Source organism: Camelus dromedarius, chromosome 12 (genome assembly GCF_036321535.1).
Source record: "Camelus dromedarius isolate mCamDro1 chromosome 12, mCamDro1.pat, whole genome shotgun sequence".
In the NCBI taxonomy this organism is placed as follows: domain Eukaryota; kingdom Metazoa; phylum Chordata; class Mammalia; order Artiodactyla; family Camelidae; genus Camelus; species Camelus dromedarius.
The window spans coordinates 6,333,547-6,347,736 of record NC_087447.1 but is presented as its reverse complement, the minus strand read 5'-3'; the positions used below and the strand labels follow the sequence as shown (position 1 = coordinate 6,347,736).

At 58.6% G+C, this 14,190-nt stretch overlaps 2 protein-coding genes across 6 annotated transcripts; one reads left to right on the top strand and one right to left on the bottom strand.

The window, feature by feature from the left end:
• Window positions 1-931: 931 nt before the first annotated feature.
• On the top strand, window positions 932-7,005 carry MUS81 (MUS81 structure-specific endonuclease subunit). Of its 4 annotated transcripts, none has more exons than XM_064492114.1 (17): window positions 932-1,091; window positions 1,871-2,139; window positions 2,235-2,364; window positions 2,593-2,675; window positions 3,237-3,335; window positions 3,452-3,520; window positions 3,669-3,754; window positions 4,041-4,181; window positions 4,336-4,431; window positions 4,519-4,640; window positions 4,732-4,829; window positions 5,380-5,496; window positions 5,586-5,681; window positions 5,859-5,987; window positions 6,063-6,166; window positions 6,667-6,750; window positions 6,843-7,005. In XM_064492114.1, the coding sequence occupies exons 2-17, from the start codon at window positions 2,005-2,007 to the stop codon at window positions 6,907-6,909; spliced, it is 1,656 nt and encodes a 551-aa protein (XP_064348184.1). In that variant the 5' UTR covers window positions 932-1,091; window positions 1,871-2,004; the 3' UTR covers window positions 6,910-7,005. The 4 variants fall into 4 exon arrangements, with proteins under 4 accessions (XP_064348184.1, XP_064348185.1, XP_064348186.1 ...); XM_064492115.1 differs by having other exon boundaries at window positions 935-1,091; window positions 1,927-2,139; XM_064492116.1 differs by lacking the exon at window positions 932-1,091 and having other exon boundaries at window positions 1,099-2,139; window positions 2,235-2,361.
• Window positions 7,006-7,173: 168 nt separating this feature from the next.
• Window positions 7,174-13,926, bottom strand: EFEMP2 (EGF containing fibulin extracellular matrix protein 2). Of its 2 annotated transcripts, XM_031448097.2 has the most exons (11): window positions 13,805-13,926; window positions 13,380-13,497; window positions 13,106-13,154; window positions 12,255-12,461; window positions 11,528-11,650; window positions 11,131-11,247; window positions 10,866-10,985; window positions 9,523-9,642; window positions 9,310-9,436; window positions 8,868-9,063; window positions 7,174-7,988 (listed from the first exon to the last, which is right to left on the bottom strand). In XM_031448097.2, exons 2-11 carry the CDS (start codon window positions 13,488-13,490, stop codon window positions 7,827-7,829), a joined length of 1,332 nt encoding a protein of 443 aa, XP_031303957.1. In that variant the 5' UTR covers window positions 13,491-13,497; window positions 13,805-13,926; the 3' UTR covers window positions 7,174-7,826. The 2 variants fall into 2 exon arrangements, with proteins under 2 accessions (XP_031303957.1, XP_031303960.1); XM_031448100.2 differs by lacking the exon at window positions 12,255-12,461.
• Between the last annotated feature and the right edge of the window lie 264 nt (window positions 13,927-14,190).

The window sequence follows — 14,190 nt, the reverse complement described above, 5'->3', positions numbered from 1 at the left end:
TTCTGAATTGAAGCAGATATTCATTGGCCTGGAATCCAGTCCTAGAGCAGGAGAATCCCAAGTATAAGGAGCCTTCAATTCAATAAACATTCATTAAGCATCCTCCATGTGCAAAGCTACTCTTGTCCACTGAGAAAAGGCTGTATGCAACTTCAATAAAATAAGAGTAAATAAAAAAAAAAAAACACAAGGAAAAAGCTACAGGGAAGTCTTTGTACTTGTTTAAAGGTGTCTGGCAAATTCACGAGGGCAGGAGTTCGTGCATTCAATTCAAGGATCATGTGCCTTTTTACTAGACAATGAAAAAAGAAAACATATTAAACCAGACTTAAATCTCGCTCTCGAGTTGATAACCAGCATATGGTTAATTTAATACCTGCAGAAATTGAGATATAACCTTCAAGAAAAGAAACTGGGTGGGGGACTCCGGGAAGATTTCGCTGGCCTAGAACGAAGACTATGTCTTCTTACTCTGCAGGAAAAGACGACAGGGTCGCAAACGAGAACTGGGGGCCCTGATCCTGAACGCGGAATAAAGAGTGTAAATGAATAACTGGAAGCCTGGTCTTTACGACCCGGGGAGCGACGCCCGAGAGTGGGATACGTCGCAGAGCATGCTGGGGGTTGTAGTCGGGGACATCCCGCTGCATTGCCCACCACCAAACTCCCGGGGGCCCTGGTGGGGGCCGCAGCTCGACCGTCGCCTCCCGCAGACGACCCATCCCCTAGAAGAGACGGGCTACACCTTTTTTGAGCTTCGGAGTTTCCAAGAGCAACGAGGAGGGGGAGTTGAGACTTCGCAGTTACCCTGGAGACGCGCTCCCGCCCGCCCCTAGCTGCGGGATGCCCTAGATGTCCTTATTAGGACATGAGACTAGAGGGGGCGGGGCCAGCCCGAAAGCCCGCTGGAGGCTCCTTATAAGGCAGCGTCGGGCGGGAGTGCGGAGCTGACTGGGGGGTGCGGGATCGAAGCCGGGTGGAATCTGGCGGGGCGGGCCTGGAGCTACCGCGCCCGCCTCCGCTCCTGTAAGGCCCCAGACCTGCACCTCGCCACTTCCGGTATAGCAACTTGGGGCTGTTCTAACTTGCTGGTGAGACTCTCATGCTTAACTGGGACCCCTTTGCATTGTTCCCATTTTTACCGCCCTGAGGGTTCCCCACTTCCAACGAATCCCCGAAACAACGAAGTGTTGTTCCCCCTTTGCCCGGGCTTCTCACCCCCAGGCTGCTACCCTGAATCCAACAACGTGCCCATTTCAGCCCCTTCCACATGCCGCTATGCCTAGCACCTCCTACTTGCCCCCCTTCTACTTGTCCTCTGTCCCCCTTTCCCCAGTCTCCAAGCTTTGGTCTTTCCTGAGTGTCCCCGACTTCGCGACACTCCTCCACCACCTGGATGGGGGAGGCCCAGCTCGGCATCACCATTTCCTCGGAGGGTCCTTCAGCTTCTCACGCATTACCTTTGTGCCCTCGTCCCCTGTACCTAATTCCTAATGTCTCTCCTGGAAATATACCTGCACCCATTTACTCCCCCACCTCTCGGGCTCTACACAAGCCCAGTCAGTCCAGCGTTCTCGGCTAGAGTGAGACTGAAACTGACAGCCTCAGGTTACTCGGTTAAGTCCCGCCCCGGCCGGACCTCCCAGCCATAGGGAGGCGCTGTCCTCCCTCTCGCCTGCACAAAGAGGACCCCCCTCTCAAATCTGGGGTGGGAGGAAGGGGCGGATTAAGGCCTGGGTGGGGCGCATCCAAAAGGTTGGTTCTGGCTGGGAGCGGCGGGAGGGCGAAAGGCCGGGAGACGGCAATAGGCCCCAACCACTTAGAGTAGTAGAGGGGCGGGGAGGGCAAAAGAAGACAGCCCTCCGGTTAGTGTCCCGCGCAGGACCACGTGATTAGAGAGGTCCCGCCCTCCTCCGCCGGAACCAGGTGTTCGAACCCGAGTGCAGAACTGGCGGCGTCCCCATCCTGCCGGCGTGAGGCGCCCGAGGACCTGCCCTGGTGCTCATGGCAGCGCCCGTCCGCCTGGGCCGGAAACGCCCGCTGCCAGTTTGCCCCAACCCGCTCTTCGTACGCTGGCTCACCGAGTGGCGGGACGAAGCAGCCAGCAGGGGGCGTCGCACGCAATTCGTGTTTCAGAAGGTAGGTTCTGGCTAGGCCTGATAAGGGACAGGTGCTGGCCGGGCTAGAGAACCAGGCCCACCTTGACCCGGTACTGTATCCCCTACCCACGCCAGGCGCTGCGCTCCCTCCGGCGGTACCCACTGCCCCTGCGCAGCGGCAAGGAAGCTAAGATCCTACAGCACTTCGGAGACGGGCTCTGCCGAATGCTGGACCAGCGGCTGCAGCAGCACCGAGCATCAGGTGGTAAGCCCTGGGAGCAGGGGTCGGTGGTGCCCTGGACCTCTCACTTGCAGCCTCCGTAACCATATGGGATACCTTGGCTCCAGGCTCCCCACTCGTGTCCAAGCTGCTGTTTGACGTTGGGCTGATGGCTGATTCTTTCAGAGCCTCACTGCTCTCACAAACCACATGAATTGGCAGCATCCTACCTGGATTCCAGGGTCTGGAGTTGACTCTTTTCTGCTCCCACAGGTGACCATGCTCCAGGTTCATCTGGAGCGAACAGTCCAGCCCCGGAAAGGCTACCTGCTGAAGTTCAGGACTCGTCCATGCCAGTGAGGAGGGGGCAAGGGAGTGGAGGGGAAAGCAAGAGTACCAGGAGTAAGATTTTCTGGCTTGGGGGACTTAGCAGGGCAGGGTCCAGATCTCCCCACCAGTGATGCCTGGCCTTGGGCAAATGAATTCTATCTGATGCTTAGTTTTTTCATCTGTAGGTGTGGTGATTGACTTATAGTAGTGTCAGCTGAGAGAGTTCCGTGATCAAGTTATTCACAGGGCTAAACCCAGTAAATTGGAGAATATGCTGTCATTGAGTTTTCTTGCCTTACCCGTTCTGTCCTGCAGCGGGTGGTAGAACTGAGGCTGGGCTGGGCAGATTACACCCCCCACCCACTACGCCCTGAAGCTGTCCACTGGCTCATCTCAACTTTGCAGGAAATCATTCCATCACGTGGCCCATTTTACAGATAAAGAAACTTGAGTGACAGCTGAGCGACTTGCCCAGGGCCACATAGCTACCTAAGATAGAACCTGGACTTCAGCTCTGCCAGGAATTCAGTCTGTGACAGCTGGTTGGCTTTTGTGTTCAAAGCTTCCCCCGCCCCCGTACCTTTCAGGTTCCAGCCCAACTCAAAGCAGGAGGCTCTGGCAGCTACTGGCCAGCTCGGCACTCGGGGGCACGAGCAGTGCTGCTGCTGCTGTACCGGGAACAGCTGGTGAGCGCCTGGCTCCACCCAGAGTAGGGGGACTGAGGCAGTAGGGCATGAGGCTCCTGGAGGAGGCTGGCTCAGGCACTGAACCTACCTAGGTTACGTTTCTGCCTTGGTTCCAGAATCCCAGTGGCCCTGGCTTCCTAACCAAGGAGGAGCTGCTGCAGAGGTGTGCCCAGAAGGCTCCCAGGGTGAGCACTGACGTAGGGAAGGACAGAACCAAGGGGCTCTGGATCTGACCCTGAGCCCACTGGAGGCTGCCATTCTTGGGAGCAAGCCTTGGCATGGGACATATGGTAGCGCCAGGCACTCTCCAAGGGTCTTCTCCCCTCTGAACAGGTGGCCCCTGGCAGTGCTCGGCCTTGGCCAGCCCTCCGCTCCCTCCTCCACAGGAACCTGGTCCTCAGGACACACCGGCCAGCCAGGTGGGGCTGACTACATGGGATGCAGGAGGCAGGGAGGGGAGTATGCATGACATGCTGAGCGTGGCCCTGTGGTCTGAGAGGCACTTGCTGCAGACCTGGGCAAGTCCAGAAGAAGCTGCTGTGAAGGGCAAGAACATGGCTGGTGGGAGGAGGGTTTGGGAACCACTGGACTTGTTTGTGCAGGGTCGCCAAGGCTAATGAGGCCAGCGTAGCTGGGGGTAGGTAGGAGAGCCTGCCAAGTATGAGTGAAGAAGGAAGATCTGTGTTCTCTGTCTCCACCTTCCAGATATTCACTGACCCCAGGGGGTCTGGATCTGGCCCAGAAGCTGGCTGAGTCAGAGGGGCTGAGCTTGCTGAGTGTGGGCATAGGGCCAGAGGAGCCCCCCAGAGAGGAGTCCAAAGTGCCAGGAGCAGCCTCAGCTGAGCTGTAAGGAGGAGGGAGAAAGAGGGTAAACAGGAGAAGGAGGGGTCTCCTACAGCTGAGCTGTGGCTGCCCCCCTCCTACGGGTTGGGGGAAAGATGGCCCTGGCACAAGAGTTCTGGCCTCACACACACCCATCCCCTTCCCTACTCCTCTGTAGTGGCGCCAGTGAGGGGAGCGTCCAGCAGCCACCCTTGGAGCTGGGGCCTGGAGAGTACAGGGTGCTGTTGTGTGTGGATGTTGGCGAGACCAAGGGGTGAGTGAGGTGGGAGGAAGTGAGGGAGAGAACATGGGGGGCAGCCCTGGTCTACCCTGACTTGTGCCTCCCACCTTGGGACTCCAGGGCGGGGCACAGGCCAGAGCTGCTCCGAGAGCTGCAGCGGCTGCATGTGACCCACATGGTGCGCAAGCTGCATGTTGGGGACTTTGTGTGGGTGGCACAAGAGACCAGTCCCAGAGACCCAGGTAAGGAGCACGGAGAGGCAGGTGGCTGTCAGGGGCAGGGCCTGGTGGGTGGGGGGATGTGAGCCAACAGGACCCATCTTGGTCTCGGCAGCACGACCTGGAGAGCTAGTCCTGGACCACATTGTGGAGCGAAAGCGGCTAGACGACCTGTGTAGCAGCATCATCGACGGCCGCTTCCGGGAGCAGAAGGTTCTTCACTGGCCTCCCTGCACTCCCTGCCCCCTGCCTGCCCAGGGGCACGTCTGGGTGGCCCCAAGGCAGAGTCCCCACAACCCCAGCCACAACCCCTCTAGAGCTGCTCCAGGGCAGCCCTGAGATCAGACCTCCTTAGGCCCCACCAGGTGCGCAGGTGTGCAGGGTGTCTAGGCTGGGCTGTGGGGCATATTAAAGGTCTCTAGGGAGTCAAGCCCCTGCCGCCTGGGGAGCAAGGCTCACACCTCCACCTCCAGTGGTTGTATCTTGGTGCTGGCTGCTGAGCTGATCCCACTGACCCCACCGTCAGGCCACGAATAGGCCAAGGGAGGCTTGAAGAATGGGCATCGTTCAGGGCTTTCCGTGCAAAAGTAATCCGGTGAGCAAAGGCATGGATGCTGCTCTGAGGCAGGTAGAGACTGGGAAGGTTGAGGAGGTGAACTGGTGGTACCAGGGTCTCACGGCAGTTTTGAGGGTGACATGACGGACACCTATCTTACGGGCATCCAGGCCTGACCCTGCCCTCCCTCCACGTCTGCCTCCCCAGTTCCGGCTGAAGCGCTGCGGCCTGGGGCACAGGGTATACCTCGTGGAGGAGCACGGCTCAGTGCATAACCTCAGCCTTCCTGAGAGCACGCTGCTGCAGGCTGTCACCAACACTCAGGTGAGCCCGGAGGGCAGGGCCAGGCGGCAAGGGCCCTGTGGTATGTGACTCCAATCAGGAGCCTCTCTCTCTTGGGCCGTCTTCCCCAGGTCATCGATGGCTTCTTTGTGAAGCGCACAGCAGACATTAAAGAGTCAGCTGCCTACCTCGCCCTCTTGACAAGGGCCCTGCAGAGACTCTGTCAGGTGAGCAGGTGCCTCTGTCCAGCACTGGCCCCTACTTGCTTGTGCTCCCTCAAGGAAGGTGAGGTGAGGGAGATCTCCGTTTCTAAGGCTGGCCCACTGAGGCCCAGGATTGGGCAAGGACTGCCTAGGGGTTGTCCCCTACAGCTCTGGCCTGGCCTCAGTTCCCTCTTCCCTCAGGGCCACACCCTCCGCAGCCGCCCCTGGGGAACCCCAGGGGATCCTGAATCAAGGACTGGGCCTTTCCCTAACCCTCTCTGCTCACTCCTCACCTTTGAAGACTTCAATGCAGGAGCCATCAAGAACAAGGTACTGCCTCTGCCCAGTTCCTCCTTGTGAGTCTGGCCTTGGACCACTCCTGACATGGTCCTCCCCTGACCCCAGGCCCAGTCTGTACGAGAGGTGTTTGCCAGGCAGCTGATGCAGGTGCGCGGAGTGAGTGGAGAAAAGGCAGCAGCCCTGGTGGATCGGTACAGTACCCCTGCCAGGTAGGCCCCCGAAGAGCCCCTGTCCTCTGCCCCTGCCCTCCCTGCATGGAGTTTAATTCAAGCAATGCTTTGTGGAGTGATCTGGCTCTGTGAGGGCTGGGCCGACCCAGCTGACACCTAGAGAATTCATTGGAGGTCAGGTGGTGAGGAAGACAGAGCCAGCCAGGAACAGTCAGAGTCTCAGGTGTTGGGAGGTGGGAGGGGACATTCTACTTGGTACAGCAGAGAGGCCTTCCTGGAGGAGGAGGCTTGGCCATGAAGACTAGGCCAAGAAGAGCCATACTTGGGAAACATTTGCAGGAGCATGACAGGAGGGGGAGCAGGATGGAGCAGGGCCTTGAACGCCAGCTTCAGGAAGTGTGGCAGTGGTCCTGACTCCTCTAATCCATGCTGACCCCTTCCTGCCTGTCTCCCGTGATGCTGGCCCAAGCCTCTCAGGATGGGCCAGCAGTCAGCCATTGTCAAGATGTAGAAACTCAAACTCCTCACCCCATCTCCAGCCTTCTAGCCGCCTATGATGCCTGTGCCACCCCTAAAGAACAGGAAATGCTACTGAGCACCATCAAGTGTGGGCCACTGCAGAGGTGAGGGTGACAGACAGACCTGGAGGGAGTGGCTAGGGCTGGGGTTATCATCGCCCAGGGCCTGACCCTTACCTGCCTCTCTATTTGTGCAGGAATCTGGGGCCCGCTCTAAGCAGGACCTTGTCACAGCTCTACTGCAGCTATGGCCCCCTGACCTGAGCTTCGCTGCGAAACAGGCCCCAGCCTCCATCTTCCCAGGCTTGCCAGCCTTTTAACTGGAATATTTGGGGTATAATAAAAATCTAAGTGTTTGCAGCTTTATGTGTTATAGAGGAGATGCCAGGTCCCAGGGATCTTTTAAAATACCCAGGTAGGAAGTGGGGAATCCATCTGGTCCAGTGGTTTTTAAATTGAGCTCCTCAGAACCTTTGGGGTTCCCTGGTGGAGCACTGAGACTGCCAGGGAGATGGAGTCAGTGAGGCGTTCCAGCTTTGAATCTAGTTTATCAAAGTTCCCTGATCAAGTAAAATTTCCTTTGATAAGAAGTTCTGTAGCTTGGAAAAGAAAAGTTTAAAAAGCACTAACAGTCTAATTGCCCCGTTTTATGGATTGGAAGACTGAGGCTCAAAGAGCTACTAGGCTTTGTCCAAGTTGATAGTGTGAGGCCAAGCTAGGATTGAAAGCTAGGGTCTCCTGGCACTGTCTAGACCAGGACTTTTCAGGCCCCCTGCAGACCAGTCAAGCCTGAATTTCTGGGCTAGGGCCTGGAGTCTGCAGCCTTATGTCCTCCTTTCTCCAAGTGATTCTGTTGCCCATGATATGTAGGCCAGTCCCAGCCTTGGGGATGCAGCTCCCAGCTCCTGTCAACAGGGCCCCTGAGCCTGGGAGGAGACAACCCCCTTTAGGTGGACTTGGGCCACCTCCCATGAACCTGGCCTTTCTTCACCCTGGGGTTTACTGCAGTGTGACCCACCCCCCTCAGCCATCAGGACTCCTTCTTTGTCCCCTTTATTGCCTTTCTCTCTCTACCCTTCACAACAGCATCTTCCCTTTTAGCAGAACCCAGTCATCCCTGAGCCCCAGGCTCCTCGGCTACAGGGAACCACCCCCTCCCTGAGGGCTCCCCCACCCACTCCTCAGAAGGTGTAGGCCCCCACGAAGACGGTGAGTCTCAGTACAGAGCTGGCCCGGTAGCTCATGAGGGAGTTCATGGTGACCATCTCGAGGTCCAGCACGTACTCCCGGGGGCCTGTCACAGGCCGAGCGAGGACCAGCATGGCGCTGACATTGTTGATTTGCTGCAGGGTACAGTTGGGGCGGGGAGCAGACATGTAGATTGTGTCAGCCTATGCACCAGAACCCCACCCCAGCATCACCTCCCCACCCCAAGTCTTGTACCCACAACCAGTAGAGAGAGAAGTAGAGAGAGCCCTGGCCAGCCTGTGACCTCAGGCTCTCATCCAGCTCTGTGACTCCCTCAGTATCTCCCAGGCTCCTGCCCTCAGAAATATCCCACTGGTGCTCTTCCCACCCTTTCCAGCTAGTTCTTCTATTGTCTAACCATGGTCAACTGATGATTCAAAGCCAATTGTGAGGCTCTTGGGAGTGGTGGGGCCTTTGGTAACCTGAAGCAGGCAGGCTCACATTCAGAGCACTCAATTTCAGGAAGAGAAAACTAGCACTGATACCAGACAAACCCTAGCACCCATCTTACTGTAAGTCACATCTGGACCCTTCCTTCCTAACAGCTCTACCAGCAGAGAGCTGGATTCTCAGGCCCCAGGCCCCTGCACCAACCCCTGCTGCGTTTCTCTCCAAGACCCGGCTCTGCTTGCTCGCCCTTCCCAGACCATGATACCTGCTACCTCCCAAGGCCTCTTATGCTAGTCCTTTGTTTAAGGGTGAAGCATTTGAAGCCAGATGCACAGACCAGTACAGGGACTCAAACCCTGGTGTCCAAGTGTTTTGCTAGAATTGCATTTAACCGTCTGTAGTTTCTACCAAGGGAATTTAGGATACCCCTACCTTTCTACAGAAGTTCGGCCCACCCCAGGGGCAGGGCTTTGAGAGAAGAGGTGGGGCATGGTGGCATAGTTGAGACTCCTACTTAAGGTTTCCTGGAATTCAGTTTGGGATTTTACATGTCAGTTGAGGGGTGGGGTTGGGGAAAGCCTTACCCTAATGTAGAAGTCCCCCTGTGAGTTTCCAGCACGGATCTGAAAGGCATTGTAGGCGCCAGGGTAGACGGAGGTTGCTTGGATCTGGAACACGTCGGCAGGTACACTCCGCTCTGAGGTGATGCTCATGTAGCGGTGCACGATGGATGAAGGCTGCTCCCGGCACAGTGGGTTGGAGGCTGGACAGAGGCAGCGACTGGAGGCCCCAAGATGGGGATACGAATGAGGTCCTAGCCATCTATCAAACTTGGCCCACCCCCAAAATTAGGGATCCCAAAGGGATCCACCCACTCTTCCTGTAACAGCTTGCATCATTTAATCATGAAGGACTACAACACCCATCAACCCTTGGAACACTCGCCAGCCCTAAGAGGCGCCTGCCAGCTGCAGAACTCTCTGGGAGTTATAGTTTCTGCCATGGCCTGGCGTCGAGTTGACTCACTTGTCGGACACCTGGACGTAGGGCTCCACACAACGGTTGGTGTCGACGCAGCGGTAGCCCCCATGGAAGTTGACACAGGTTTGGGCCTCAGAGCACTGGTGCGCACCCGACTCACACTCGTCAATGTCTGCCCAGGGGAGAGGGGCTGGAACCGGGCTATTGGGCCACCAGCCCCTGACACCACCCTGCCGGCTCCACGTGGGCAAGCTGTACCTTGGCACAGGCGCGTGGCCAGCAGCTGGTAGCCCTGTGGGCAGTGACAGGAGAAGCGGCCTGGCTCGTTGACACAGCGGTACTGGCAGAGGTAACTGGAGTAGCTGCACTCATCAATATCTGAGGGTGAGTGGGGATGAGGACTGGCGGGCAGGCCTCCCAGTTCAGTCCCACACACGCTCATTGAGACAGCCCAGCCCCAGATTAGGCTCAACGTAGGAGGACAGAGCCACATGAGACAAGCCCTGCAAAACTCAGTAAGGGAAAGAGGATTCAAGGACGGTCTGCCCAGACTGCCCAGCTCACAGATCTCTCTGCCCCAGGACTGTAAGACCATATAAGTGAGATCATTGGGAATCTAGAGGTTTGGCTGCAAATCCTACTGACTGAGTTTGGGGAACCTCAATTTTCCTGTCAATAAAATGAGTGGATTAGACTGGATGTGCCTTAAGGTGTCCCTGCCTGCTCTGGTTTTCAATAATTTGCCCAATTCCCGCAACTACAGTCAGTCCAAGTACACAGTCACCTCCCGTGGACTGTGAGCAGCACAGGAGGGAGCCAGGTTTTCCTCTCTGCACCTTAAGATACCCAGCACCGACCCCGGTACCAGTAGGGCCAGACTACGGAGCAAAGCATGAAGCATAACAGAAACAGAGTAGGTGGCCGGTTGACATGGAATGTCATGTCAACTGTGTTGTGTGTGGCCTTGGGCAAGTCACTTAACCTCTCTTCACTGAAGTACTTTATGTTTTGGGACCCTCCCAACAAAACTTGAGGGAGGTATTAATGTCAATTTGCAGAGGAGGAAAAACTCATTCTTACCTCTTAGGACCGTTGGCAGGATTAAATGAAGCCAAGTATGTAAGGGGTGCGCGCTGCACAGGGCAGGCTCTCAGTAAATGCTAATTCACTTTACAGCGTTGCTGCTTGGGGCTTAATAAAGCTTGTCTGTTGTCATTTTCCCACTTAATCCTCAAGACAACCCATCTTACAGAAGAAGTGGACTCACAGAGAAGAGTGACTTGCCCTAGTCCAGGACTCAAATGCAGGTCAGCCTGATTCCCAGGGAGAGGGGCACTGACATCTTCACTCGGTCTCCCTATTGCGCTTCAGCGGGGACCTAACTGCTCCCCTGTGTGCCTCCCCCACCAGGCTGGGAGTTCTGGTGGGCAGCTCTGCAGCCGCCCTGCAACCAGCTGGGGCTGCGTACACAGGAGGCACACGGGTGCAGAATGGAGAGGCCACAGAGACATCAAATGGACGACCGTGTGGCAGGAGGCGCAGCATGGCGGAAGGGCCTGGGGGACCAGTGGAGGAACATAGGGCAGAGACGGAGCTCTCACCACTGCAGGAGAAGCCATCCCGGTGCAGCTCATAGCCCTGGTGGCAGCGACACAGGAAGGTCCCATAGGAGTTGAAGCAGCGCTGCTCACAGGGAGCCCCCATGTCACATTCGTTCACGTCTAGGGGTGCCGGGAAAAACGGGGGAGGGGTGAAAGCCAAGGAGCAGCCCAGAGTCCTGCTTCATCTGGGCTGGTCAGGAAGGGAGCTCCCCCACCCCACCTCACCGTGCCCAGGATCCAGGATCCTGGCCCAGCCCAGCCTCACCCACACAGGAGCGGTTGTTGGGCCCCAGCTGGAAGCCTGGTTCGCACTGGCAGCGAAAGGAGCCAGGCAGGTTCACGCAGCGGTGCTGGCAGTAGCGGTAGCGGCACTCATCAATATCTGGGATGGAGGCAGGGGAAGGACCGCAGAGGACAGAAGTCAGGTGAGGCCCAAGCTGGCCTTACCACCCATAGTCTTGCCTGTGTCTGGGGGCCTGGTCTGGGCTGGGTCAGCCAGGACTCACACATGCATGCATATAGGCCTTTGGTGACAGTAAGGCACAGGTGGCAGGGGACTGGGGTGAAGCCTCAGGGTAGGTTGGAATGGGGCTCAGGTGCTAGGGCAAGAGACAAGCCAGGGGCACAGAGCAGAGACTAGAGAGGCCACTCCTGAGACTCACCCACACATTCGGGTCCAATCTTGCGGTAGCCGTCGGGACAGGTACATTGGTAGGAGCCAGGCAGGTTATGGCAATCCTGGCTGGGGCGGCAGTCATGCAGGGCCTGGGCGCACTCATCCACGTCTGCAGGAGACACCACTCAGCCCCGACCTGGGAGCCCACGTACCACCCAACGTGACAGATACCTCAATGTGGGAGGACACAGGTCGGGTACCACTCACATAGGTGTGTGGGTGACTGACACCCCAAAACAGGAACATGTGGACCCTCCCAACAGCACAAATAACAGTCCACCAGCCTGGAGCCAATGAGAAAGGCACCCCTACCCTGAGAGACCCCATCCCAGGAAAGCATAGGAAATAAGGTCCTGCCTGTACTCCCAGGAGCATGATTCCAGGGCCTTCCTCCAAGGCCTGTGGCACCCAGGGGTGGGACGCAGACCAGGAAGGGGCAGGGGCAGAGGCTGAGAGGCAAGAGATTTTGCATGCATCTGCAGCCATCAAGGGGAGGGCCATGGAGGTTGGCTGAGCAGTGGGACAGTAACTGGGGCCACCTGTGGCAGGCCCCACACCAAAGGAAGATCTGAACAAGGGTATGGATGTTATCCCAGAGGCCCTGAAGAGGCTTTTGAGCATAGGAGGAACATGAGGTCTGAGTGTTTAAGATGCAATGACAGGTGCTTTGTAGAAGGATTGGCAGCCTCAGTGCCAGGGTGACCCTCACTCACCCACACAGCTCTCTTGCTCGTCGGGCTCATAGCCTGGTAGGCAGGGGTTGGGGTGTTCAACAGGGGGCACTGGTGGTGGTGGTCCCTCGCTATGCAGGTCATTGATGACAGCAGCCGAGCGGGGCAGGCACAAGTAGCCCCCATAGTGGTTGATACATTTCATTTCCCCCTTGCAGGCCTCAGGGATGGTCAGGCACTCATTGACATCTGCAGAGAGGGGCCTGCTGGGCACAGCCAGTCTCCTTGGCTGGCCGTGGAGGGGGTGGGAGGCAGGAGCCCAGCTCAGCCTTCTCTAAGCTGTGTGACCCGGGCAGGGCTTCCCTCTCTATTCAATGAGCTAAGGCTGCCCAGGACCACTTCTGAGGGCCTGCCAGGGGCTGATGGTGGGGTGGCTGTTTGCACAGTCACCCCCCTTCTCTTGCCCCCAAAAGGGTCTCTATCCCTCCCCAAAGCCCTGACCCTGACTCAGCCCAAGAGTGATGTGCAGGCCTCCTTACCCACCCACCCCAGACACTGCCCTCCCAGATGGTGATGGGACAAAGCTAGGTGGGAGAGTGATTAGAGGAGATGTCCAGGATCCAGTCCTCTGGGCAGCGCCCTGTTGTCGCTAGACTCCTGGGGTGGGGGTGGGGAGCATGGGGGTGCTGGCACGGTGTCCTGGTTTCTCTGAGAGGGAGGGGCCTATTGGCTTCTCCACCCCTAGCTGAGCTGGCCCCCTGAGAACCAGAGCTGGCCAGGGCCAGGCAGAGCTGGGCAGGGGACAGGCCACTGGGCACCCGCAACGGCTCATGGAGCTGGGGTTGCAATCCTCTTCCTGGTTCGTAGAGGTGGGTCAGTCCAAGCATACTCACCCCGGCAGTGCTGGCTGTCGGGGTCCCACTCATAGCCATCTGTGCATTCCTACAAGGGGACCAGAAGTGGCCAGTAGTCACCCCCAGTCCCTTATAGCTGACCAGGCCAAGACCAGGGCCCAAGCCTGGTCACCCTCCCAGCCTGCTCCAAACAACGGCCCCAGCTGCTCCACTAGGGAAGGGGAGAGTCTTCCCCAGCAGCAGCCACCCCAGGATCCTGGTTTCTGTGTCCCTGCCCAGCCCAGCCCAGGCCAGTGGCCCCACAGTCCCCCACCGTGTAGCTGTCGGGCTCCTCGGAATCCTGGGGAGACGCTGCCCCCAAGAGCAACAGCAGCAGCGCCCAGAGCAGTAGAGACCCGGGGAGGCAGGAGGCGAAGGGGAGCATCCTGGGGCTGGGAGGTGATAGGCTGGGGTCAGGGCGCCTCTGTCACGGCACCCCCCATTCCTTGTACCAGCATTCAGAGCCCTGGCCCCAGCTGCCTCCCGCCCAGGACTGAGCTTGGGGCCCCGGAGCCTCCCAGGGCCGAGGGCCGACTCCTCACGCAGGCCGGGGTTCGAGGCCCACTCGCCCGGGGCCGCCCCGCCCCCGCCCCGTCCCCCGGCGGCTCGGCCCGAGGAGCACGGGCCTCTCGGCTCCTTGCTGACGCCGACTCGGCCGAGACTCTGGCTCTCCCGCTCCCCCCGCAGACGGCCACTCACTTGGGCCCGCGACGGCCCGGCGGCCCGCGGCTCCGGCGGCTCGGTTGGCTCCGGCAGTGCCTGCGGCAGACGGACAGGCGGACGGCGCAGCTCCCTGGACGCGCGGCCCCAGGAAGCGCCCCCCGCCCGCCCGCCCGCCGCGGCGCGGCCCACCCCGGCGCCTCCGCCCGCCCCTCGGTGGATTCCTGAGCCCGCGCCAGGGGGAGGGACCCCGACCCCCCGCTTCTCCGCCCCCGGCCGGCCGCAGGCCCCCACCCGGTCCCCCGCGGCGCCGCCCGGAGCCGCCTCCCGGCCCAGGGCCAGGGTCCCCTTGTGCTCGATCCTGGGGGCATTGGCCCTGATGCCAGACCCCAGACTCACTAGGGAGCCTCTAGGCCCTCACTTTG

Coding starts and splice junctions, on each gene's coding strand:
- MUS81 (XM_064492114.1), top strand. CDS start 2,005: ATGGCAGCGCCCGTCCGCCTGGGCCGGAAACGCCCGCTGCCAGTTTGC. Junction 2,140..2,234: donor CGCAATTCGTGTTTCAGAAG/GTAGGTTCTGGC, acceptor TACCCACGCCAG/GCGCTGCGCTCCCTCCGGCG. Junction 3,336..3,451: donor TGCTGTACCGGGAACAGCTG/GTGAGCGCCTGG, acceptor CCTTGGTTCCAG/AATCCCAGTGGCCCTGGCTT.
- EFEMP2 (XM_031448097.2), bottom strand. CDS start 13,490: ATGCTCCCCTTCGCCTCCTGCCTCCCCGGGTCTCTACTGCTCTGGGCG. Junction 13,155..13,379: donor AGGAGCCCGACAGCTACACG/GTGGGGGACTGT, acceptor GTCCCCTTGTAG/GAATGCACAGATGGCTATGA. Junction 11,248..11,527: donor GATTGGACCCGAATGTGTGG/GTGAGTCTCAGG, acceptor CCTCCATCCCAG/ATATTGATGAGTGCCGCTAC.